The sequence below is a fragment of the Callorhinus ursinus genome, unplaced genomic scaffold (genome assembly GCF_003265705.2).
Source record: "Callorhinus ursinus isolate GAN/ISIS: 27379988/994484 unplaced genomic scaffold, GSC_fseal_2.0 scaffold2, whole genome shotgun sequence".
NCBI lineage: Eukaryota > Metazoa > Chordata > Mammalia > Carnivora > Otariidae > Callorhinus > Callorhinus ursinus.
Genome location: NW_027397064.1, coordinates 99,401,092 through 99,428,285, shown reverse-complemented (window position 1 = coordinate 99,428,285; position 27,194 = coordinate 99,401,092). Strand labels below are relative to the sequence as shown.

Genomic DNA, 27,194 nt, shown 5'->3' with positions numbered 1-27,194 from the left:
CCTCGCCTTGGGTGTCCTCAAAGCGTTACCTGTCAAATGTTTCCTGTACATGTCCTCTTTCCATGGTTGGAATTTTTCCTAATTAGGGCCAAGTTCATTAACAAAAGCAGAATAATTCCAAATTATTGGAATTGTTTTCGTAAGAGTAAGGCCATCCCTATTTTCTGGCATAACTTGCTTAACAGGAGTGGGATAAGGGTGGTAGAATGATTGGATATAGAGATGGATTCAGAGGTTGTTCAAACAAATACAAACTTTGGGAAGAGCGATCTTGCAAAGGCAGGATTTGCAGTGTAGATATCCTCATATCTGCCCAGACATCTTCAGTGGTGCTCATGCCTGGCCATTACTCTTTAGATCTTGTAGCTCTTCCTCCAATGTAACACCTTTCTGCTGTTTTAGCGAGCATTCATTACACAGACTCGAAATCCGGGCGGCAGGTCAGGTAGAGGGAAATCTGCTTTGGACTCAGCCCCGTCTGCCTGCTGTCTGCCACCAGGTGTCAGCAGAGCCTGCCTAGACCTCAGAGTCTCAAGGGCGAGAGGGCTGGGCATTTGTCAGTGACTGTGCTTAGTGGGTATGTTTGTCCACCTGTCAAATCAGCCTTTAGCCGGACTCCTTTAGCTGAAAGTCAAAGCCTTCAGCCTGTAAATGGTATGGAGTTTTGTACTTTTGTTTAAAAGTGATCATATGGCTGCTACTGCCTAAAATTCAGATTTATTTCAAAAGTCAGTGCCGAATTATTTCAAAGCCAATACCTACCTTTAATCGGACCTCAATAATCTTACTTATTCCTAAAAAGAATACCATGATGCATTTATGCTTTGCAAAATGCCTCCGCATATTTGTCGAGCATTATTTTTTAAAGCTAAAGATTGAAAAGTGACAAGCAAGTGTTAATAGGTCCTTTCTTAAAGCTTCCAAGGATACTGCATTATGTGCAACTTCCTTTGTTTAGCTGAGCTTAGATGCGTAAACAAATCCCTTTCCAAACCAGTGATATTAGACAAGACACTCTGCTCAGTGGAAAGGCCTGGAAGCGATCCTTCTGCACGTGAAAAGGTGAGTTGATGGCAGAGCCCAGAGCTTTGGAAGCAGAGTGACTCCCACCTCAGGGACATGGTAGCATGAGGTGCTGTCTCTTCCCTTCTGAAGGCTGGAAGTGCTCACATGCAACATCCCGTTAACTCTTCGATAGTTTACAAAAAGCCTTGTGTTTATTTCTAGGTTATTTAATAAGTTAAGAAATACAGCTTTAAGGTCATAAACAGAATAAAGAAAAAAAAAACAAAAACCCAAACCAACCTCCCAGAGCGCAGAACTGCCTCTGTGGGCTTTCTTCATGATTCAGCTCAAGTCTGTCTGATGGAAACAAACTCTAGGGCAGAGGGCTGGATTAGCCCAGGAGCAGGGCCTGAGATGGCAGGATCTCTGTATAGCTGGTGACTCTGTTGGGGTTGAATTTCGGTCCCCAGTCCTGTCAGTGCCACTTAGCTCTTTAAGATGCCGGGGAGAGACTTGGTCACACTTGGGATGAAACACAGGAGCTAGAAAGGAGAGAGGACCATCCTAGGAAGGTCTGCATCAGATGGGAGCTCCTCAACTCCTCCCAAGCTCTCCCTTTTCCAAACTGTTACAGGCCTGGGCAGAATGGGGCTTTCCTGACCTCGAGAGCATTCTATGTATGGTCTTAGGTCTCCTATATGTGATGGAAACATGTTGAGACCTGTGTGCAGAGGTTCTGCTGACTGGCCTTCCTCAGATCTCTAGACCAAGGGGACAGAGTAATTTATTGAGATGGGAATTTGTAGGCAATCCTCTGTATTCTTTTCTCCTCTCATTCCAAGGTAGTCAAGGCTCTTTGGTCTTTTAACCCAGGGGTGCTTGAAGACTGAAAGCAGAAGCAGCTTGAAGACAGATTCTTTCAGTCTTTCCTGGAGCCTTATCCTGGTCAGGCAGATTTTGCTACGAGGCTTGAGGTGGAGGGAAAGGAGGAGCGGACTGGATGGCTGGAATGATTCCACAACGTAGGTTCTACCCCTGGCAGGGGTCTGTGTTCTGGGGAGGAAATAGCTACCCCCGAGGGGGCAAGCCCTCCCACTCTACCCAAGACTCTGGACCTCCACTCCTCACAGGAGCCAACAAGTTGCTCAGCTTCCCAGGATCACATGGATAGAGACAGCAGGCACCTCTGGGAAAGCCAGTGTGAACCGAAGACTGAAAGAGTCTCCCCGGAATACTTTGCCCCAGGACTTTTGCATAGCCTAGAAGGTAGAGGATAAGGAAGCTCAATAATGTGAGTGGGTGAGATTGAATTTCAAGCCAGATGGGGACCTGGAATCTGACTTAAGAAAAGAAAGAGGATGTATACGTGTAACTAATAGTACACTGTATGTTAACTAACTGAAATTTAAATAAAAACTAAAAAAAAAATAGGAAATTTCTTTCACAAATATTTGTAATCACAAATTCATACACAACATACTAGAGTTGGCCCAACTTAATATTTAAGGAAGGACAGTGTAGCCTCTTGGTTTCTGTTGCCAACCAAAAGGATAATTTGATAAAAATGGAGAACAGAATAAAATTCTACTTCCAAATTATCAAAAGAACCCTCTCTTCTTTTTTGAGAATTAAAAAATATGTGCAACTTTTTACCAAGTTAAAAAAACATCAATCATACTAAAAGACTTTTACCACAGTTTCCTGACCTAACTCCTCTCTCTTTGGTGAAGGGTGTGTTTTAAATTTGGTGTGGACACTTTTAATTTAGAAACTCATGTCTTTCAGTTTGGGGAAGTTTTCTTGTGTAGGTTCTCTGATGATTTCTTTCTTCTCTGTTTCCTTTGTTCTCTCTGGCATTTCTGTTAGCCAAATATTGGACTCCTGGAATTGTTCCTCTGGGCCTTTAACTTTTGTTTTTTGGTTTCCCTTCCTGGCAAGTGTACTAAGTTTTATCTTTCTATTTTTTTCTATTTTAAAATATTTTTGCTATCATATTTTCAATTTTTTTTCTAATTCTCTATTTCTTTTCTGTAGTGTCCTTTCCTTCTTTTACGGGTATAATATCTTCTCTTTTCTCTCTAAAGATATTATTAATTGACATTTTATCTAAATGTTTTAGTCTGCTGCCCGTATTGTCTCTGTTTCCTCTGGGTTCCTTTTCCCAGTGGTTTGCTTTGGGTTCTTTCTTACCTGGTAGAGGCTTTCCCTAAATGTCTGTCCACTTATATTTAAGCTTGAGGTGCTAAAAAGCTCCAAAGTAGTACCCTACATCCGGGTGGAACCTGTTTCTCCATGGCGTTCCAGGCCCCAGAGCCCAGAGAATAAACCTCCAGAGTGGCCTGGGGCTCCCAGGATTTGGAAGGGTGAGTGAGCCAGCTTCTTAGGGATGTCACTTTCCGTGACCACTCCAGTTGGAGCTTCCTCCAATCAACTCTACCTTGGCAATTCCTACTTCTCTGTCCACTTTCCATCTCCAAAATGGAATGAACGCTGTTGTCCTTTTATCTTCTGGTCTCTCTGTCTTCAAGGGCTTATTATACCTATATTATCCCTTTTCTCCATTTTAGTAGGGTTTCCAGAGATGCTATAGTGCATATGGTCATTCTATCATGTTTAACTGGAAATCCTCCTCTGTCCTTCCTGCCTTGAAAAAAATTGAAGTATAATTTACATGCGTTAATATGTGGAGATCTTAAGTGTATAGTTCAAGAGTTGTGACAAATGTGTAACCTACAGCCCAATCTGTGTCTTTACAGAGCATGTCCATGACCTCAGACATTTCCTTCTCCCCTTCCCAGTCTCCTCCCTGCCTCTCTGCCACCAGCAGCCGCTGTTCTGATTTCTGTCACCATAGATGAGCTTTGGGGCCTCATTTTTGGATGTTTGAGGGAAATATGTACACAGTCTAAATTACTCTCCCAACTTAACTCACTGAAGAATAGCTCTACTACAAGAAATTGGAATTGAAGAGAGAATAATGCCATTTTATTTTTTTAAAAAGCACAAAATTTGGCCAATTCTAACCTCGTTTTTCAGGAGTGAAGAGAGATTTATTGTCTCCTAGATAGGCTTTTGAGGAAATCTGTTTCCTCCATAACCAACAGAACTTCATATCTCGTATTTAGTTAAATACTCGGTAATCAAAAAAGATCCTTAATGTCTTTGAACCCACATCATGCCCCCTTTACAGATCTTCAAGGTCATACTCTTCTTTGTTCTTCTGAACAAAAAATGAGATTTCCCTGTTTTCAAATATGTATCTGACCTCTATCAAAAAACATTTGACTAGCCATCCTTCTAGTACCTTCTGAAGTGTGTGCATTCATGGGCACAGGGCCCTCATGGCAGGGGTGGCAGTGAGGGGTGGGTGTTGGGGGGCTGCCATGTGCACAGAGGGAGCCTGTAGTATTGCTGTGTTAAGAACTGGGTGTGCTAGTTGCTTGGCTTCCGGTTGGTGGTTGCTCCCTTCGTGTAGACCTCTTGTGAATGACAAGAGCCATATTTAAAAAGGCCATGTCTGAGAATCTTTCCTACAAACAAGTTCAACAACCTCTGCAGGACAAGCCAAACCATGGGAAGGGAGACCTCATGCAGTAGTGCAGTAACAGCTAGTATTTAGTGAGTGTGTAGTCTCTGCGGGTCCTCACCACTTTATGTAAATTTTCTCACTCAGTTACTCTGCTAGTAAATGATGGAGGGGGCATTTAGAGCCTGCTCACAACCGACTATACACTCTCTTTGTAAGGAAGGCAGGAGGGACTCTAGGGGTAAAAGGGAGGCTCCTTATACTCACTGGATGTGCTAGAAAAGAATTCCTAACTGTAGCTACCATGAGTGATACTTTCTTTGCTTCTCAGTACTTTCTGATGACTCCTCAGGAGGAGTCAGCTCAGAATTCCGAGAATGAACACTGCACAAGAACGCCCTTCCTTCTCTTTCCATTGCTCCTGCCCTGGTTTGGGCCCTCATCATTTCTCATCTTGACCATCGAGACACTCTCCTGTCTGGTGTCCTTACCTACAGACTCTCATCCATCGGGTCCATCTGTCACGCTTGCTACCAGAGTGCTCCTTTAAAAATGCAAGTCTGACTGTGGCCCTCCCTTGTTTAAAACCACCAGATCGTCCCCATTTCCTTCAGGATAAAGTGCAGACTCTAGCATGGCGTTGGGGACTTCTTGGCTTAATCTCAAGCCACATCTCCAACCTTTTGCTGGTGATTTGGCAATGCCCTCCTCTCTCCCATAGCTGTCTTCTGTCCCTACCATGTGTTCTTTCTGGACACACCAGGCTTCTACCTACCTCAGGTTTCTCACACTGTTCTCTGGAATGTTCCACCCTCTCTCCACCAGACTATCATTCATCTTGGGAGACAGTCAAGGACCACCAGTCTCGAAGATCTTTTCTGACCCACCTCTCCCACCACCTCACAGCTAGTAGACTCGATTATGCTCTCCTTTGGGTCCTCACCATGTCCTGGCCAGTCTTTTATAGCCGTTAGAATACACTGTTGCCTTCCTTTCTTATATGTTGATCTTCCCTACAAGATGGGGCTCTCTTCAGGTTTGGGGATCAAGTCTTATTCACAGTTGTAGCTCCACTGCTTGGCCCATATCAGGACTTAATAAATGTGCAGGTCTATTTATTTACATATGAATGAATGGGTTCACTTTCCCTATTGCATCTATATTCATCTAAAAGCTACTGGGCTTTCTGGAATTACATTAAGGAATTCACGTACCAGCAATAACAGCCAGATAACTCAGCCTATGCCCAAATTGCCTGATGAGATTATCTGTGTCTCACAGCTAGGACCACAATTTCTCCTTCTTTTATATTCTCTCCATGTCCTGACACAGTGTTGGATGTGTACTATCTGTTTAAAATGTATTTGTTGATTTGAGTTGGCTAGGTTGGGGGATACGAAAGACAGGTAAAATGTGGTCCCCACCATTGAGGACCTGACACATAAAAAGGGAGACAGGACAGGTCCTGGGGCGGCGGGGAGGGAAGCCTCATTAAAACCAATTACTGAGACTTTCTTCCAAAGTCCCCAAAGATGCCTGCACATATCCCCAGAGAAGCCCTTCCAAATTACATGACCGTGATGAAGGTCTTCCTTCACCATATGATTTGTTGCAGGAAAAATAAGGAAGGAATTTCGAAGCAGTTAAGGTCACTTTGTACTAAGACGGTGGCACTCAATCATGTTAAATAAAACGTCAGTTGATAGTTACTGTGTCATTCTTTCCACATAATTTTATGCACAGTGGATAATTTTATTATATATCGGTGTCTATGAATTGGATTTGACTAAATTATTGATTTTTAAGAATTTAGTAAGAATATGCAAACAAATGTGTGTCCCTTATTTAAGGAACCTGAGAAGGAAATGACAAGATACTGATGTGTTGTGAGGACTGTGGTGGGCTTTTTGTGTATGAATACCTTTATCTGATCTTGTGCACAACCCTGGGGCATAAATATTGCGTCCCCTCCTTAGAGATGAGAAGACCGAAGCTCAGACACACTAATTTGCCTCAGATCTCTACAGCCAATATCACAGAGCATAGGCTCGAAATTTTAGAGGTTTTCACATTATGCTACCTACAGATACTCAAATCTAAATTCATTCACATGAAATTTTGGGTTCAGTCCTTCACGGATTGTCAGCCATAAGATTCTATTGGCGAATACCTATGGTGTGTGTGTGTGTGTGTGTGTGTGTGTGTGTATTTTTTTTTTAAGATCTATTTATTGAGAGAGAGAGAGAAAGTACGCATGTGTGCACACACGCATGAGTGACGGGGGGAGGGCAGAGGAAGAGGGACAGCGAATCCTCAAGCCATCTGCTTGCTGAGCACAGAGCTGACTCGACTTGGGGTTTAATCTTATGACCCTGAGATCATGATCTGAGCCGAAATCAAGAGTCCAACGCTTAATTGGGCCACCCAAGCGTCCCTGTATATTTATTTCTTATATGTGTACATGTATTTAAGTTTTAAACATGAGAAATATCTTAGCTGTTAGATTGCCAAAAAAGAAAAAAAAGATGCATAGTATACAAAATGAACACAAGCTTATATATCTCAGTATTTCTGTGTAGTAACAGCATGAGGAAACCTAGAATAGCATTTGCAGTGTGGAGGTAATTTGACAATATACCTAAATCAGTATCACACAAACCCAGTGACTCATTGAAATCTCTTTGGGAATTCTATGGGCACAGCAAGACAGTGGTTAAGATCACAGATTCCGGGGTCTGTAGGACTCTGGACAGTTTACTTTGAGCTCAATTTTACTCATCTGTAAAATTAGGCCAGCAGTGCCTACTGCAAGGGCTGTCATCAGGATTCAACATCAGGATGTCTGTCACGTGCTTAGCAGGTGCCTGTTCACAGCATGGCTCAGTGATGGGTAGGTAGCTCTTGCCGTTGGCTGGATATGCACAATTCTTAGCTACCACCTGAAATCATCGCTAGTACAGCACTAGGATTGGGCTGTACATACTCTGGAAAGTTCTGGAAAGGCCAATAAGATATTAGCGAGATGCACTCTCCTGGTCATGAAGATTGAGAGGGCATGGGGAGGCTGATGTTGGGTGCTGGTTAATCATGGGAAGCTTCTAGGAACGCCAATGTTTGGAGGGAGAAAAGCGTGTGGCACAGAAGAGGAGTCAGCACAATGTCTGAAACTGTTTTCATATCACGGTGAGCAGGGTGAACAAAGCCGGATTCTACCAGGCAGCCAACTTTGAATGTCTCAGCTGTGCTCTTGAATGTCTGTGGGTATTTCATCGTGCAGTCGCATGGAGCTTGTATTCTGGACTTTCTGGGAAGCCTCCGTTTCCAAGATTCAGTCCCATTGTCAAAGCCCAATTTCTGATTTTTGGATTTGGCAATCTGAAACCCTGAAATGGGAAAACCTGCCAATCTCAGTCTTTAAACACTAAAATAGAAATGAGGCATGGGGGTGCCTGAGTGGCTCATTCGTTTAAGCATCTGCCTTCGGCTCAGGTCTTCATCCTGGGGTCCTGGGATCAAGCCCTGTGTGCGCTCCCTGCTCAGCAGGGGGTCTGCTCCTCCCTCTCTCTCTCTGCTTCTCCCCCTACTCCCCCCCACCCATGGCTTGTGCTCTCTTTCTCTCTCAAATAAATAAAATCTTAAAAAACAGGTCATGGAGAAGAGACAGGGGAGCAAGAGGAAGAGGAGGGAGGCATGTAAGGGCAGAGAGAGGAGAAAGAACCAACGCAAACCCGGGGCTCACACCCAGGCAGGGGGGCTGGGCAAGCACATTACATAGAGCAGAGCACGGGAGGGCTGGGAGGATGCTGGGCATGAAACCCCTGTGCACGCCCGACCCCCAAAAGCCCCTTGGTGCCACCACTGGCACCCCACCTGAAGCCTGGAGGGAGACTTTCAGGGACCCTGGGCCTCCTGTCAAGGGCCCTGTGGACAAATTTCCAGGGTTGGGAGAGGGGCGGTAACTTCTCACTCCACTGTGAATGGCCCAGTGAATTATCCTGACACTCAGCTTAAGTGGCCAGGCTCCGCAGTGTCTCCACAAAGAGGGAACCTCAGAAGTGGGCAGTCTTTCAGAGGGACTTAAGATAATTCTCCCAAGGGCAGGAATGTTGTTTCCTACCTTAGCCTTGAGGTTTTAAAAGACTCAAATGAGAGTGTTTTGTGATTCTGGGCTTAACGCTTTCACCCTATTTCCCATTCCATCACACCCCTCAGGGCTATGAAATTTGGATTATTTTTTAATCTTCCCTTCCCATTTCCATTGTTCTGGTGTTGAACTGATTATGCAGAACTCTGTATTGATGGCTCTGTGGCACCTTCCCTCCAGGGATGGAGCTCTGCTTTCTAAACATCCCCCTTAATCCTTTTATGGGGGGGTGGTGGCTGCACCGGGGTGCTCACCCCGTCCATCAGGGCCCACAGAGACTGAGCTTGACAGGCGCTGGGGACGTGCACCACACAGAACAGGAGGCCCGAGGTGCTAGGACCCCACACCTGCTGCCCTCCCCTCCAGCCACCCTCTCAGGTGACACTGGTGGTTAAAAGAAAGTATACATGGCAATTGAACCAGACCTGCCCACGGAAGAGAATAGGAGGCAAGCTAGCTGGGAGCTGTCACCTGGAATCACCCACTGGGAAGTGCGGAGTCACCCCCAGGTGAAGGACAGCCAGGAGGATAGGGGAGTGACAGTCCCACCCGCAGGGACAGGCATAGCAACACTTCAACTCAAAGTGAACACAGATTCTCTGCATCGGAGCCAGCCTGGTAGTGTAAGATATTTTGCCTCAACTTGGGGATGTTTGTGATCAACGGATCGACACGGGGTGCCTGCTTTCATTTTCATTTATATTTGTTACTCGGGACACCTCTCCCTTTCCCAACTTTTTACCTCTGGTCCTTCCAGAACTTTCCAGGGTGTATATACACTCAAGCCTCCTCCTAGCGCACAAGGGGATGATTTCAGGGGGGTAGCACAGCGAGAAAGTTAGTCTTGTTTCACTTCTCCAGGTGTTCTGGTTGGGTGGAGGAGGTGGCCTCGGGTTGCCCTTGGCAAGTCTTGAAGATTTCCTTCACCTCTTGCCTTCCTCTCTGTTTTACATTTTTTAAGACGAGACCAGGCCTACTGTGCTAAAGTATTTTAGCAGGCAACTATCTCGCTAGAATTTAACAGCACCATTTTGTTTTTATCTTTAATGTTTTATTTAGAAGAAGCAAGTGATCCTGGTTTCCCACAGATGTTAGAGGTCTCCTTTAGCCAACTTATATAGCACTTACGCTGTGAAAGTCTTGTTTTAAATGCTTAGAAAGAGAGAGCAATGATTCTCATAACCTAATCATAAACCTCTGCGATAAGAACTATAATTGCCCTCATAGATGGGGAAACTGAGGCACGAGGGAGTTAAATCAGGTTCAGAAGTGGGGAGGGCAGCGTAGTAACCCTGCCAGCTTGGCTCTAGACTCTTGTGTTCTTAACCTCTGTGCTACGCTGCTTCTCCGCAGGAGCGCGTTAAAAATTAATATATTCAAGGAAAAATGTGAGTCGACTTGAAGGAAAGGTTGCTGTAAAGACAATAAGGCTCCTGCACTCTCTGGGATGGAAGAAATGGTGAAAGGGGAACTAAAATGAGGGCAAGTTGCTGGCTACCCTGGCCGACAGAATCAGGAAGTGCCTAGCCAGTTAAGCACCTGACCTCAGACACAGCACACTCCACCCAAAGGATCCCTGGAACTTCTGATACAACTTCCGGCAGGCTGGTCCTGTAACAGAGCCATCTTGCGGGACCGGCTGTATGTGTAATAGTATGCGCATGCGTACACGGTGCGTGTATATACACTCACGCGGAAGTCCACACCCTGGTGCTCTTGGGTGCCAGGAATGGAGCCAATGAGCGCTCTCCTTACATGCATTCTCTTCTACAATCCATGTGGTATCCCCTTTCATTGTCGCAACAGCCTGGGAGGTGGCTTTCATCCCCACTGCTGGATGCAGGAACTAAGCCCAGTAGAAGCTGCTGACCTTGTCCACTCTGTGCTGGGAGGTCAGCCCAGGCGGCTCCTGAACCCAGGCCAGTTCTCTTCCAGCACATGACACTGCCCGTTACTTGTGATTAAGGGGTGAGCCCACTTTCCCTGTGTTCCTCTTTTGAAAAAAGAAAGTGTGGGGTTCAAATACGACTCCAATGATTCTGAGACTCTGAGATTTAAATAATAAATAGTTTAAATCTTAGGAATTGATTTGGATTGACCAGCTCTCTATTCTGCCAAGTAAGGACACTTAAAACTAAACAGTACTTTCCTAAAGTGTAACAAAGCCGGGCCACCGTCCACCGTCACTGTGAATAGGTAACTGAAAGGCAACCGGGGGAGGACATAAACTCGGAATAACCTGGGTGTGCGCCTGTATGTGTGTGTATGCATGTATGTATATATATTCTGTTTTTAAGAAAATTAAAATTTCTACATGGAACCGAATCAGCAGTGTTGGGGGACCTCGGTCTTGGGAGTGCTGGTCTGCCCTTTGTGCTGTTTCCTGTTGACTATTTAATTGCCTTAATTTTAAAATCACCTCCCTCAAGGGATACTGAGAGGGGATCTCCCACCTATTGTGACACTGATCCTGCTGACTGCGGATGCTCCTGGCTTTTACCTTCTGCAGATGTTGAAAAGTCGCTTCACACTCAGCACCATCTCCGGTCCTCGGAGCTTGTGTGCTCCCAGAGGGTAGCAGTGGGGTCTGTTCTGTTCACTGCTCTGCTCTAGAGCCTCACCCAGTGCCTGGCATACAATGGGCACACAGCAACCATCTGTTGAGCCACTGAGTAAAGGAGCGGATGGGCGGTAAAAGGGAGAATTCCATTTTCATTTCTTCCCCTCTTTGTCTGCAGATCTGATAAGCTCTTCATGAAGAACATATTTGTAAATTATGACAGGGTAATGGGAAGTACACTGCCAATCAACCCACCATACCACCTAAGAAGAAAGTTCATGAGCACCTTCCTTATCTCATCCTTGTTGCTTCCCTCGAAGTGAAAAACCATCCTGAATTTTGGGTTTCTCATTCCCTTCCCTTTAGCACATAGTTTTAAAAATCCCATATGTATATTCCATCCTAAATTTTGTATTTACCACCCTTGCCTCCCTAAAATAGTTTTTAACATCACATATGTATGTAGACTCTCAACAATGTAATATATAGCTTTTGCTTGGTTTCCGAAGTTTATAAAGATGGTATCCTACAGCTTTTTCTTGATTTTTTTTTTAATGCTGTTGGCTATTTTCAGTCTATATTTTGTTTAATTGGAGCAATGGGTGGTTTATTTTCATCGCTGGGTAATTGGCCATCGCCTGAATAGTACAATTTATTCATGCGTTCTTCTTTCAGTGGGGTTTGGGCTGTTTCCATTTTGGAGCAATTATGAATAATACTTGTGTGAACATTCTTTTTTAAAAGAAGTTTAGTTGTTAACATAGCATTATATGCTCACATATATACATGTATATAGAGCATAAAACAAAATGAAAGCTAATTAGTTAACAAGGGAATGCATTTAAAGACCCGCAAGGCAAGGAGACTGACTCTGACCCCATCAGCCCGACATGCTCCCTTTTCCGAACACAGTGCTCTCCCTCCCCCAGCCTGGTTTTTATGCTGATCACCTCTGGTCTTGCTGTTTTGTCACCAGTCCTAAACACTACAGTTTAGCTTTGCCTATGTTTTTTTAAGAGTGTCTTTTAAATCTCCCTTAACCTGTAGGCTCACATTCCATCTCCTCTCTTTCCTCTTGCCATTTTGAAGTATGAGGCTGCAGGGGCCCCTGGGTGGCTCAGTTGGTTAAGCATCTGCCTTCGGCTCAGGTCATGATCTCCGGGTCCCGGGATGGAGCCCCACGTGGGCTCCCGGCTTAGTGAGGAGTCTGCTTTTCTCTCTGACCCACCCCCCTCTTGTGCTCTCTCTCTCAAATAAATAAATAGATCTTTGAAGTATTAGGCTACAGTTTGCATCTGTGCATTTCTCCGGCATGCTTCCATTATCCACAGGGATGTTATTCTGCTCCTTACTTTTTCCTTAAATAACAGTATGGGATTTGGCTTTAATTTTTTTACTGTGACTTACATTTACATAATATTAGAATTCCTGAACTTTAAGAAAGGAGGTATAGGAGTTGTTCTAATTTCACAACTTTAGAGCACATTCTTCTGTCATTTTTGTTAAGTAGTGACGAACTATGGCACCTCCCTTCCTGAGATCTCCTGACTCTGTTTGCCTTCTTGCTTTTATCTGGGTCCTTTTATTTCATTTATTTTTTCTTTTCTCTGTGTTCCTGACCTGCTCCCTTTGGATTTTGTTCTTGGCAGTTACTCCTCAGCTGGAGTTTGTCCTGATTGGGAGCCTGGCCTGGTCAGTTCTGAGTGTTTCTTGGGCCCAGTCTTCCCCGGTCCCTTCAGACTTTGCCCCTTGGACTCACCTGCTGTCAGAATCTGTGGATCGCTGCCTGGGTCAGGTGCCTTTCTCTAGTTGGCCCACTGGCTTTCCCGTGGTTGCCTGTGGTTATTTTGAAGTTCTTAGGTCTGTCGCCCGCTCTGTAACTTCCTCTGATTCAGCTGCTGTGCCACGAAGATCTTGTAGGTGTGTCTCCACCCGTTCAGTTTTAGGATTCGCGGGATCTGTGGGATAGTCTGTCGTAGGTACTGCCTGTGGGATTTTAGTTTTGCAATCCTGGCTGCTCTATCTTTGTGGGGAATCTGGAGAGATTACATACCTACAACACCAAGCATGTTGCCTTCCCAGAGTGCCCAGGAATACTTGTATAGACATTTACTGTTGTACACCTACAGGAATGTTTCTAAGTATCCCGGGGGGGTGGGGGTGGGGTGGGAAATGACACATTCATTAGGGCAAATATTTGACATTACAACATAGCGCTAAATTGTTTTCTAATGTTGTTGCATCTTGGGGCCTCTAGGTGGCTCAGTTGGTTAAGAGTCTGCCTTCAGCTCAGGTTATGATCTGCAGGGAGCCTGCTTCTCCCACTCCCTCTGCCTCTCCCCCGCTTGTGTGCTTTCTCTTGCTATCTCTGTCACCATCTGTCTCTCTCTCTCAAATAAATAAATAAAATCTTTAAAAATAAATAAAGTTGTTGCATCAGTTTATGCTGTCACTGGTAGAATATGAAAGCCCTCATGGATCCACAGGTGTGCCAATACTTGTCAGATTTCTTAATTTTCCACATCTGCTTGGTGGAAATAGTTTGCTCTTTGTGGTCTTCATTTGCATTTTCCTTAATTTTCATTTTCTCTTCGTATGTTTACTCCCCCCCCATATATCCTATTCCATGAATTGCCTGTTCATGTCTTTTCTCCAGTTTTCTTTAGGGCTGTCTTTTTTTTTTAATTGATTTTAGTTCTTGCAAATTATTTTTCTCTCTCTTTTTTTTAAGGAGACTTTAATTAATTAATTAATTTACATTCAGTTTTAATTTTAATTCCAGTATAGTTACTATTTCATATTATTTAAGGTGTCTTTCAATAAACAAAGAGTTTTTAATATTTTTACTGAGGTGAAATTCATATAACATCAAGTTTACCATTTTAACATGTACCATTCAGTGACTTTAAAAGTTTTAATATAGTTGAGTATATTTTTTTCTATTATGCTTAGTGCCTTTTGTGTCTTGGTAAAGACTCTTTCTCTGCCCCTTTGTCATAAAGATGTTCTCTACTTTCTCCTGTAAGTGCTAACGTTTTACCTTTGAAACTTGAGTCTTTATCTGGAATTGTTTTTAATAAATGGTGTGAGGTGGGATTTGATTTTTTCCCCCACATATGTAATTGATTATCCAAGAACCATTTATTGATTATTACCTCCTTTTCCCTAGTAACCTGCAATGCCATATCTGTAAAGTCATATTTCTAAGAAGCCATCTATGTAAGATATAACATAACTTTGGTACAACAATAAAAGAAAAATTATTGTCAATTAAAAAATAACAATGCTTTCTTATGACTTAACATTTCTTATTTCTCTGAAATGTCTTTTCATCATAAATCACTCTTCTGGATACACATCAGGAGAATATATGTGAATTAAATTGATTAAGGTATTCTGAGTTTCTTCACATTTACTTCTGAATCACTTTCTTTCTTTTAATTGGGATATAATTCACATACCATAAAACTTACCTATGAAGAATATAATCTGGTGGCCTTTAGCATTTAATCAGGTGTCTTTTTACTGTTGGATCGTAAGAGCTCTTTATATATCTGGATACAAGTTCCTCATTAGATAAAGGATTTTAAGTATTTTTCTCCCATTCTGTGGGTTGTCTTTTCACTTCTTGGTGGTGTCCTTTAAAGCACAAAAGATTTTAGTTTTGTTGAAGTCCATGTCATCTATTTCATCTTTTGTTTCCTGTGCTTTACATGTCATGTCTAAGAAACCACTGCCTAATCTATAGTCACGACGATTCACATCTATGTTTTATTGTACAAGTTTTATAGTTTTAGCTCTTACATTTAAGTTGCATATCCATCTGAGTTAATTTTTGTATATGGTATGAGGTAGAGGTCCAGGTTTTCCTTTTGTGTGAGACTACCAGTTGTGTCAGCACCATTTGTTGCAAAGACCATTCTTTCACCATTCAGTCAGCACCCTTGTTGACAATCAACTGACCATAGTTGTATGGGTTTATTTCTAGACTCTAAAATCTATTTCACTGATATATAAGGCTATCCTTATGCCAGTCTTGTTTATTTATAGCTTTGTGTAAGTTTTGAAATTGAGAAGTGTGAGTCTTCCAACTTTGTTCTTTTTCAAAATTGTTCTGGCTATTCTCTGTCCTTTGCATTTCTATATGAATATTAGGATCTGCTTATCAATTTCTGCAAAAAAAGCCCAGATGGAATTTTGATAGAGATTACAATGAACCCGTAGATCAATTAGGGGAATGTTGTCATTTTAACAATATTAAATCTTCCAATCTGTGAAGATGGAGTGTCTTTCTGGTTGTTTAAGTCTTCTTTGATTTCTTCAATTGATGTTATATAGTTTTCAGTGTATTTACATCTTCTTGTTAAATTCATTCTTTTTGTTTTACTTATTTTTAATTTTTTTTTATTTGAGTAGAATTGATGCACAATGTTACATTAGTTTCAGGCATGCAACATAGTGATTCAGCCTCTCTATACATGATCCTGTGCTCACCACAAGTGTAGCTACCATCTGTCACCATACAATGCTATTATATCATTGACTATATTCCCTATGCTGTACCTTTTATTCCCATGACTTCTTCATTCCATAACTGGTAGCCTGAATCTCCCACTCTCCTTCATCCATTTTGGGCCCATCCCCACACCACCTTTTAGCATTAGCTTGTTTGCTGTATTTATAGGTCTGATTCTGCTTTTTGTTTGTTTATTTACTTGCTTTTTTAGATTCTACATATCAATGAAATCATATGGTATTTGTCTTTCTTGGCTTGACGTATTTCACTTAGCATAATACCCTTTAGGTCCATCCCTATTGTTGCAAATGATAAGATCTCATCATTTTTTATGACTATGTAATATTCCCCTGTGTGTGTGTGTGTGTGTGTGTGTGTGTGTACCACATCTTCCTTAACCAGTTTTCTGTTGATGGACACTTAAGTTGTTTCCATATCTTGGCTATTGTAAATAATGCTGCAGTAAGCATAGGGGTGCAGTTATCTTTTCAAGTTAGTGTTTTCATTTTCTTTGGGTAATAACCCAGTAGTATATTTAATAGATCAAATGGTATTTCTATTTTTAATTTTTTAAGGAACCTCCATACTGTTTTCCACAGTGGCTGCACTGATTTACATCCCCCCTGAAGTGTATGATGGTTCCTTTTTCTCCACATCCTCTCTAATATTTGTTATTTCTTATCTTTTTAATTTTAGCCATTCTGATAGGTGTAAGATGATATCTCTTTGTGGTTTTGATTTGCATTTCCCTGACAATTAGTGATGTTGAGCATCTTTTAATGCCTCTGTTGGCTATCTGTATGTCTTCTTGGGAAAATATCTGTTCAGGTCTTCTGCCCTTGTCTTTAATTGGATTTTTTTTTTTTTTGGTGTTGAGTTATATCAGTTCTTTATATATTTTGTATACTAGCCCCCTATCAGATATATAATTTGCAAATATCTTTCCTATTAGTAGGTTGCCTTTTTGTTTTGTTGATTTCCTTCACTTTGCAAAAGCTTTTTATTTTGGTATAGTCCCAATAGTTTATTTTTACTTTTGTTTCCCATGTGCAGACATATCCAGAAAAATGTTGCTATTGCCCATGTCAGAGAAATTACTGCCTCTGTTCTCTTCTAGGATTTTTATGTTTTGGGTCTCACATTTAGGTCTTTAATCCATTTTGGGTTTATTTTTGTGTATGGTGTTAGAAAGTGGTCCAGTTTCATTCTTTTACATGTAACTCCTAGCACCATTTATTGAAGAGGGTATCTTTTCCCCACTGTAAATTCTTGCCTTCTTTCTCATACATTAATTGATCACATAAGTGTGGGTTTATTTCTAGGCTTCTATTCTGTTCCATTGATTTATATGTCTGGTTTTTTGGGGGGTTTTGTTGTTTTTCTTGTTTTGTTTGTTTGTTTTTGTGCCAGGATTATCCTGTTTTGATTACTGCAGCTTTGTTTTTTGTTTTGTTTTGTTTTAAAGATTTTTGTTTAATCATTTGACAGAGAGAGACACAGTGAGAGAGGGAACACAAGTTGGGGGAGTGGGAGAGGGAGAAGCAGGCTTCCCGCAGAGCAGGGAGCCCGACATGGGGCTCAATCCCAGGACCCTGGGATCATGACCCGAGCTGAAGGCAGACGTTTAATGACAGCAACCCAGGAGCCCCTGCAGCTTTGTAATATATCTTGAAATCTGGAATTGTGATAACTCCATCTTTGTTTTTCTTTCTCAAGATTGCTTTGATTATTCAGGGTCTTTTGTGGTTCCATACAAATTTTAGTATTACTTGTTCTAGTTGTGTTAAAAATTCTGTTGATATTTTGATTGGGATTGCATAAAATCTGTAGATTGCTTTGGGTAGAATGGTCACTTTAACAGTATTAATTCTTTTAATTCACGAGCATAGAATATCTTTCCATTTGTGTTGTCTTCAATTTTTTTCATCAATGTTTTATAATTTTTAGAGTTGCAGCTCTTTCACCTGCTTGGTTAAGTTTATTCCTATGTATTTTATTATTTTTGTTGCAGTTGTAAATGGGTTTGTTTTCTTAATTTCCCTTTCTGCTACTTCATTATTAGTATGTAAAAATACTATTGATTTCAGGGTATTTTGTTTTTTAAAGATTTTATTTATTTATTTTACAGAGAGAGCAAGAGAGCAGAAGCAGGGAGAGCAGCAGAGGGAGAGGGAGAAGCAGGCTCTTTGCTGAGCAGGGAGTCCAATGTGGGACTTGATCCCATGACCCTGGGATCATGACCTGAGCCAAAGGCAGACGCTTAACCATCTGAGCCACCCAGGTGCCCCAATTTCAGGGTATTTTGTATCCTGCAACTTTACTGAATTCATTTTTTACTTCTAGTAGTTTTTTGGTGGAGTCTTCAGGATTTTCTATTTAAAGTATCATGCCATCTCCAAACAGTGACAGTTTCATTTCTTCCTTACCAATTTGGATGCCTTGAATTCCTTTTTTCTTGTCTGATTGCCATAGCTAGGACTTCCAGTACTAATTGAATAAAAATGGGAAGAGTGAACATCCTTGTCTTGTTCCTGACCTTAGAGGAAAAGCTCATTTTTCTTTTTTTTTTTTTTTTTTACCATTTTTACCATCATATTTTTTGAATATGATGTTAGCTGTAAGTGTTTCATAGATGGCCTTTATTATGTTGAGGTATGTTCCCTCTAAACCTGCTTTGTTGAGAGTTTTTATCATGAATGGAGTTGAATTTTGTCAAGTGCTTTTTCTGCATCTATTGAGATGATCATATGATTTTTTTTATCCTTCATTTTGTGGATGTGATATATCCCATTGATTGCAAATATTGAACCATCTTTGCAATCTCGGAATAAATCCCACTTAATTGTGGTGAATGATCCTTTTAATGTATTGTTGAATGCAGTTTGCTAATATTTTGTTGAGGATTTTTTGTGACGCTATGTTCATCAGGGATATTGACCTGTAGTTTTCTTTTTTTGTGGTGTTTTGGTTTTGGCATCAGGGTAATGCTGGTCTTGTAGAATGTATTTCAGAGCTTTCCTTCCTCTTTATTGGAGTAATTTGAGGAGAATAGGTATTAACTCTTCTTTAAATGTTTGGTAGAATTCACTTGTGAATCCTTCTGGACTTTATTTTTTGGTACTTTTTTTATTTCATTACTAGTAATTGGTCTGTTCAGATTTTCTATTTCTTCCTGATTCAGTTTTGAAAGATTGCACATTTTTAGGAATTTATCCATTGCTTCTAGGTTGTCCAAATTGTTTGCAGATAATTTTTTTGTAGTATTTTCTTATACTCCTTTGTATTTCTGTGGTGTCAATTGCTACTTTTCCTCTTTCATTTCTGATTTTATTTATTTGAGTCCTTTTTCTTTCTGGATGAGTCTGCTAAGGATTTATCAATTTCATTTATCTTTTCAAGGAACCAAATGCCAGTTTTGTTAATTTTTTTCTTTTTTCTCTTTCCTTTTTTAGTCTCTATGTCATTTATTTCTGTTCTGATCTTTGTTCTCTACCGTTAAGAGTCTCTTATGGTTTGCTCCCCGCCCAACTTTTCCCCCTCTTTGCATATATTCATCTGTTTTGCTTCCTAAATTCCACATATGAGTGAAATCATATGGTATTTGTCTTTCTCTGATTGACTTATTTTGCTTAGTATACCCTCTAGTTCCATCCACGTTGTTGCAAATGGCAAGATTTCATTTTTTGATGGCTGCATAATATTCCACATCTTCTTTATCCATTCATCTGTCGATGGACATCTAGGCTCTTTCTATAGTTTGGCTATTGTGGACATTGCTGCTATAAACATTGGGGTGCATGTGCCCAGAAGCTTTTTATCTTGATGAAGTCCCAATAGTTCATTTTTGCTTTTGTTTCCCTTGCCTCTGGCAACATGTCTTGTAAGTAGTTGCTATAACCAAGGTCAAAGAGGTTGCTGCCTGTATTCTCCTCTAGGATTTTCATGGGTTCCTGTCTCACATTTAGGTCTTTCATCCATGATGAATTCATTTTTGTGTATGGGCAAGAAAGTGGTCCAGTTTCATTCTACTGCATGTTGTTGTCCAGTTTTCCCAGCACCATTGTTGAAGAGACTGTCTTTTTTCCATTGGATAGTCTTTCCGGCTTTGTCAGGATTAGTTGACCTTATAGTTGTGGGTCTATTTTTGGGTTTTCTATTCTGTTCCATTGATCTGTCTGTTTTTGCACCAGTACCACACTGTCTTGATGACTACAGCTTTGTAATATAGCTTGAAGTCCAGAATTGTGATGCCTCCAGCTTTTCTTTTCTTTTTCAGGATTGCTTTGGCTATTCAGGGTCTTTTGTGGTTCCATACAAATTTTAGGGTTGTTTGTTCTCTGTGAAAAATGCTGATGGTATTTTGATACGGATTGCTTTAAATGTGTAGATTGCTTTGGATAGTATAGACATTTTAACCATGTTTGTTCTTCCAATCCATGTCTTCTCTGATTTATTATTTCTTTCCTTCTTCTCACCTTGGGCTTTCTTTGTTCTTCTTTTTCTAGTTCTTTTAAGTGTAATGTTAGATTGTTTATTTGAGATTTTTCTTGTTTCTTGAATTAAATTTATTCTTTTTTTTAAAGATTTATTTATTATTTCAGAGAGAGAGAGAGCATGAGTGGGAGGGGCAGAGGGAGAGGGAGAGAGAATCTCGAGCAGACTTTGTGCTAAGCATAAAGCCCAATGTGGGGCTTGATCTCATGACCCTGAGGTCACGACCTGAGCCAAAACCAAGAGTTGGATGCCTAACCAACTGTACCATACAGGTGCCCTGAGTTAAATTTATTTTTAAGTATTTTAGTATTTTTGATGGTATTATTAATGAAATTGTTTTTGTTTTTAAAGATTTTATTTATTTATTTGAGAGAGAGTGAGAGAGAGCACAGTGGTGGTAGGGGAGAGGCAGAGGGAGAGGGAGAAACACACTCCCTGCTGAGCAAGGAGCCTGATTTGAGGCTCGATCCCAGGACCCTAGGATCATGACCTCAGCCTAAGGCAGACACTTAACCGACTGAGCCACCCAGGAAGGAACCCCATGGAATTGTTTTCTTAATTTCATTTTTGTGTTGTTCATTGCTTGGATATAGAAGTACAACTCATTGTTACATATTTGATCTTGTATCCTAAAACCTTGTTGAATTTACTTATTGGCTCTAATCTTTTAGTAGATTCCTTAAGATTTTTTTTAAACATTTTATTTATTTATTTGACAGAGAGACACAGCGAGAGAGGAAAGAGTAGGAGAAGGAGAAGCAGACTTCTGGCAGAGCAGAGATCCTGATGCGGGGCTCAATCCCAGGACCCTGGGATCATGACCTGAGATGAAGACAGATGCTTAACGACTGAGCCACCCAGGCACCCCCCTTAAGATTTTCTATATATAAGATCATGTCTTCTGTAAACAGAGATAATTTACTTCTTCCTTTCCAATCTAGCTGCCTTTTATTTCTTTTCTTACCCAATTGCCCAGGATAGGACTCCAATACAGTTTGGTGAGAATGATCATCCATGTCTTCCTCTTGATCTTAGGAAAAAGGCACCCAGCTTTCACCATTAATTATGTTGTTAGCTAGAGGTATTTCATATAAACCCTTTATCAGGTTGAAGAAGTTTCCTTCCATACTTAATTTATCATGTATTTTTATCATGAAAATGTGTTGGGTTTTTTCACATGCTTTTTTTTTTTTCCACATCTAATGAGTTAGGTGATTTTTGTCCTTTATTCTATTAATATGGCCTTTTACATTGATTTTCCGCTTGGCCATGATGTGTAACATTTTTTAATATGTCACTGGGCTCAATTTTCTAGTATTTTATTAAACACTTTTTTGTGTGTCTGTATCTATAAGGGATATTGATCTGTAGTTTTCTTGTGATGGCTTTGTCTGGTTTCATTATGAGGGTGATAATGGCTGCATAGAAGGAGTTGGGAAGTGTATCTGTTTGCTAGGGCTGCTGTAACAAAGTACTACAACCTCGCTGGCCTAAACAATAAAAATTTACTGCCTCACAGTTATTGACATATTGTCTCATAGTTCTCATAGGTCTAGAAGCCTAAAATCAAGGTGGCAGCAGGTTGGTTCCTTCTGAGGCTGCCAGGGAAGGATCTGTTCCAAACCTGTCTTCTTGGCTTGCAGATGACCATCTTCTCCCTGTGAGCCTTCACATCATTTTCCTTCTATATGTACATCTGTCCAAATTTCCCCTTTTTATAAGGACATAAGTCATATTAGATTCGGGCCCACCTTAATGACCTCATTTTAACTTACTTCCTCTGTAAAGTCCCCATCTCTACATAAGGTCACATTCTGAAGTACTGGGGATTAGAACTTCAACATGTGAATTGGGGCAGGGGAGGCGGGATATGTGTGGAGGAGACCCAATTCAACCCATAATAGGAAATGTCTCATATTTTCTGTCTTGAAAGTGTTTATGAAGGACTATCATTGATTTTTTTTCTTAATTATGCAGAATTTACCAATGAAGCCTCCTTGTCTAGAGTTTTTCTTTGTAGGAAGTTTTTTCATCACTAATTCAATCTTTTTTGCTTGTTGTGGGTCTGTTCAGATTTTCGTCTTGACTTGGTGTCAGTAGTTTTTGATTTTCTAGGAATTTGCCCTAGAAATATATCTAATTTGTTGGCAGACAATTGCTCATAGTATTCTCTTATAATCCATTTTATTTCTGGAAGGTCAAGAGTAATGTGCCCACTTTCTTTTCTTTTCTTTTCTAAGATTTTATTTATTTATTTTACAGAGAGATAGAGAGAGCCAGAGGGCACAAGCCGAGGGGGAATGGTAAAGGGAGAGGGAGAAGCATGTGGGGCTCAATCCCAGGCCCCTGGGATCATGACCTGAGCTGAAGGCAGATGCTTAATCATCTGAGCCACCCAGGCACCCCAAAAGTGCCCACTTTCATTTCTGATTTTATTCATTTAAAGGTTTCTTTCTGTTTTTCTTGATCAGTCAAGGTTTGTCAATTTTGTTGATATTTTCAAAGAACCAACTTTTTGTTTTATGAATTCTCTGTATTGTTTTTCTCTTCTCTCTTTTCATTATTTCCACTCTAGTCTTCATTATTTCCTTCTGCTTTTTATGGGTTTCATTTGCTTTTGCTTTTTTAGTTTTTTCAGATTATTGATTTGAGAAGTTTCTTCTTTTTAAATATAAGTATTTACAGCTATAATTTTTCTCTAAGCACTGCGTTAGCTGTATCATACAAGCTTTGGTATATCATGTTTTTGTTTTCATTCATCTCAAAATATTTTCTGATTTCCCTTGTTATTTCTTCTTTGACCAACTGGTGTGTTGTTTAATTTCCACATATTTGTGAATTCCCCAAATGTATTTCTGCTATTGTTTTCCAACTTTATTCCACTGTGGTTGGAAAATGTACTTGGTATGATTTCAGTCTTGTAAAATGTATTGGGACTGGTTTTATAGCCTACTGTATGGTCTGTCCTAGAGAATGTTCCATGTGTACTTGAGAATGTATATTCTGCAGTTGTTGGATGGCGTGTTCTATAGATGTGTGTTTAGTTGTTTTATAATGTTGTTCAAACCTTTGATTTATTGATCTTTTGTCAAGCTTTTCAACCTGTCATTGAAAATGGGCTAAATATTATTGTTGAGTCGTCTATTTCTCTCTTCAATTCCAATAGTTTTTGCTTCGCGTATTTTTGTTGTTAGGTGCGTGTATGTTTATAACTGTTCTTGATAGGTTGACACTTTTATTGTTATAAAATGTTATCTCCAGTAACAAATATTGTCTTAAAGTCTGTTAGTCTTTTATCATATAGTATTTCATCATGTAGTTCTCTTTTGTTACTGTTTGCACAGTATATCTTTTCCCATCCTTTTACTTTCAACCTATTTGTGACTGAATCTACAGTGTGTCTCTGCAGCGAACACATAGTTGGGTATGTAAAAAAAGAAAAGAAAATCCATTCTGCCAATCTCTGCCTAATCTTTTTACATTTAATGTAATTACTGATAAGGTAGGATTTATGACTGCCATTTTGCTATTTGTTTCCTTTGTCTTTTTCTTTTCTTTCCTTTTGAAGAGAGGAAGTGGGGAGGTACAGAGGGAGAGAGAATCTTAAGCAGGCTCCATGCCCAGTGCAGAGCCAGACATGGGGCTTGATCTCACAACCCTGAGATCATGACCTGAGCCTAAATCAAGAGTCAGACGCTTAACCAGCTGAGCCACCTAGGCGCCCCATGTCTTCTTTTTTATTCCTCAACTTCTCCATTATTTCTTTTGTGTTAAATAGACATTTTCTAGTGTGCCATTTCAATTCCCTTGTCATTTCTTTTACTATATATTTTAACTCATTTTCTTATTGTTGTGTTGGGACTTATAATTGATATATTAACTTACAACAATTTAGTTTGGGTTAATACCAACTTAATTTCAGTAGTAACTTAATTTCAGTAACTTTGCTCCTATTTACTCTATTTCATCCTCCCTCCTTTGTGCTGTTATTGTACAAATTACATCATTATACACTGTGCCCATCCAGACAGATATGTAATTATTGCTTTGTGTTGTCTTTTAGACCGAACTGAACTAACGTGAGTTCACTCCATGGTGAGTCACAGATAGAAACTACACCAGGTGAGCTGTTGTACAAAGGAAACTTTATTAGCAGCAAATGAGATGATGGGGAATAATTACCAAAGCTATGAGTCCCTGAGCAAGGGTGAATGGGTTCCTTTTATTTAGGATTAGGATGCATATTTAGATAGGGGAGCTTGTCCTCATATGTATAGGCAGGCATAAGTCACGCATGCACCTTATAGGCCTATGCATACATTGTATATTATGTAATGAGGCTTGTGTTCCTTGTTGGGTGGAGATTTTAGTATTATAATGAGGTAAAGATGACTGTTGGCCACTCCCTGGTCCAACTGCACTGGCATGAGTTGGGGGTTAAGCTCAAACTGGTCTGGGTGGTCTGGGCCACTAGAGCTCTTCCTCTGAGCAGTCATTATTGCTTGAGGGGTAGTTTTGGTTTCTGTCACTGGGATGTTATGCATTTAGGGTCTTTTGCATGAGTTAAGAGACCAGCTGGGAAGAAGAGCTTGAGGAAAAATGTGGGACAGAGGTCAGTGGATACAAGCAGGTGAGCAGTAGAAGTCAGGTCTTGGGGTCTAGCCGGTGACAAGATGGGAGAAAGAGTTATAAATAAAAAGTACATTTATATATTTTTATATTTATCTCTGTAGTTACCTTTACCAAGTTCTTTATTTCTTCATGGGGATTTGAGTTACTGTCTACTGTCCTATTAATTCAGCCTGGAGAACTCCCTTTCGTATATCTTGTAAGAGCAGGTCTGCTAGTGATGAATTATCTCTAATTATATTATATATAATTAATATATGTAATTATATATAAACTAATCATATTAGTTTTTGTTTACCTATGAATATCTTCATTTCTCTTTCATATTTGAACATATTTATAATGGGTATTTGGAAGGCTTTTTCTATGAAATCTGATATCTTGTTATTTCCACAGGCAGTTTTTGTTGCCATATTTTTTTTCACAGTATATGGGTTATATTTTCCCGTTTCTTGCATGCCTCATATATTTTTGTTAGAAAGTAGACATTTTAGATAATATATTGTAGCAACTCTGGGTACTGCCCTCCCTCCCCACCAGGGTTTGTTATTTTTATTTGCTTGTTTGTTTTTTAGTGACTGGATTATTTTAATGACATGTTTCCTCCCTCCTATGCAGTGTTAGGCTTCTGATGTTGCTCCTCAGGGAGATGCAGCTTGGAAATACCCATAGTTCCCTTGGGATGACAGTGGTATTGGTAGAGTTCTTTCTCTGACCACACCTAGTTGTTAAACTCCACTAATTGCTAGCTGATTCCAGTAATGCCCTGGGGCATAAATTGTTCTACAGACTAATCCAATCAAAGTGTGGCTCCTTTGTTTGTTTGTTTGTTTTTTTAAAGATTTTATTTATTGGTGTACCTGGGTGGCTCAGTCATTAAGGGTCTGCCTTTGGCTCAGGTCATGATTCCAGGGTCCTGGGATCGAGTCCCACATCGGGCTTCCTGCTCGGCGGGAAGCCTGCTTCTCCCTCTCCCACTCCCCCTGCTTGTGTTCCCTCTCTCGCTGTGAACAGAAGCAGGGGGAGCAGCAGAGGTAGAGGGAGAAGCAGGCTCCCTGTTGAGCAGGGAGCCCAATGCGGGGCTGGATCCCAGGACCCTGGGATCATGACCTGAGCCAAAGGTAGACACTTAACGACAGAGCCACCCAGGTGCCCCAAAGTGTGGCTCCTTTGAAGGAGTAGTTTCTTAGGTCTGTGTTTGATATTTGTTCTGATCCTAGGAGGGTTCTTTCCAGCCATCTTACTCCATGGTTCTCTTGTAAACTAGCCTGCTGACATTCTAGGCTGTGTTTTCTTAAAATCCATGAATCTCCCCATTGCCTTTCTCCAAAACGTCTGGTGTTCTAGACAGTGCCCTTAGGTTTGAACTTCCTGTGCTCTGTTGAAAATGAAGTCAGTTCTTGGGAAGAGATTAGGAGCTATCTATTTTATAGCCTGCTTCTCCACTTAGGCTAATCTCTGAGCCAAGGCTCTAGAGCTGCAGGTGGGAACAATGGCAAGCTTCTGAGTCATACCCCTGCTCTAGCAGGTGAGTGGTAGAGTAATGGCAGCAGCCTGAAGTCCCTTTGGTTTGTCTCTCCTGGCAGGGAACCACCACCTGATGAGCTGAAACAAGGGTAATTGGGGCCCCAGTTTTCTTAGCATGCCACGCCCAAGGTAGAGCCTCTGTTCTACAAGTAGGGCTAAGCAGAAGAAGGGAGCCCACTCCTCTCAACAATACTTGCTTGGAATTAGCTTCAGCAGTAGGAGGCTGGGAGTACAATGAGAAACACTGAAGTTCTGCTTCTTCTAGGAAGACAGCCCTTCAACTGGTGGCCTGGGGAGAGGGAGCCTGGGTTCTTGGCTGCAGCATTCTGGAGTCTTTACCTTACCAAGCTGGAAGAGGGAGGAAAGGCATGGTCTTAGTTCAAATACCACCACTCTTGCCTTTCCTACCAATTTTGGGGGGGGGGTAAATTTTCTTAAATATATGTTTTGTCATTTGCTATTTGCCATTAAAACCATTTTAGAGGCTTTAAATGCTTGTTTTCAAAATTAATTTTCACCAGTTTCACTGGGGAGTGGTCACTGGAGCTCCTCATGCTGTCATGTTAGAAGTGGACCTCCCTGTCCCTCATTTTGCAAGTATAGTTTTGCTGGATTTAGAGTTCTTGGTTGACTCTCTTTATCTTTCAGCAGTTTAAATACGTCATCTTTCTGCCTCTGGTCTCCATGGTTGTCCCAGTTGGCTCAGGCTTCCATAACAAATACCATAGACTGGATAGCATAAATAACAACCTAATTTCCTCATAGTTCGGGACACTGGAAAGTCCAAGATCAA

The 27,194-nt window shown here is 40.8% G+C and overlaps 1 protein-coding gene across 5 annotated transcripts in view; it reads left to right on the top strand.

Moving 5' to 3' along the window:
* CUNH2orf76 (chromosome unknown C2orf76 homolog) overlaps positions 1-22,090 on the top strand; it is a 69,258-nt gene extending 47,168 nt beyond the window's left edge. For 3 of the 5 annotated variants that reach the window (XM_073885000.1, XM_073884998.1, XM_073884992.1), the window contains one exon: positions 1,848-2,539. In XM_073885000.1, coding sequence (XP_073741101.1) covers positions 1,848-1,873 — 26 coding nt within the window. In that variant the 3' untranslated portion in view covers positions 1,874-2,539. Of the gene's footprint in view, positions 1-1,847; positions 2,540-20,964 lie in introns of those variants that run through there. The other 2 variants (XM_073884996.1, XM_073885003.1) reach the window with 2 other exon arrangements.
* The last annotated feature ends 5,104 nt before the right edge of the window (positions 22,091-27,194 follow it).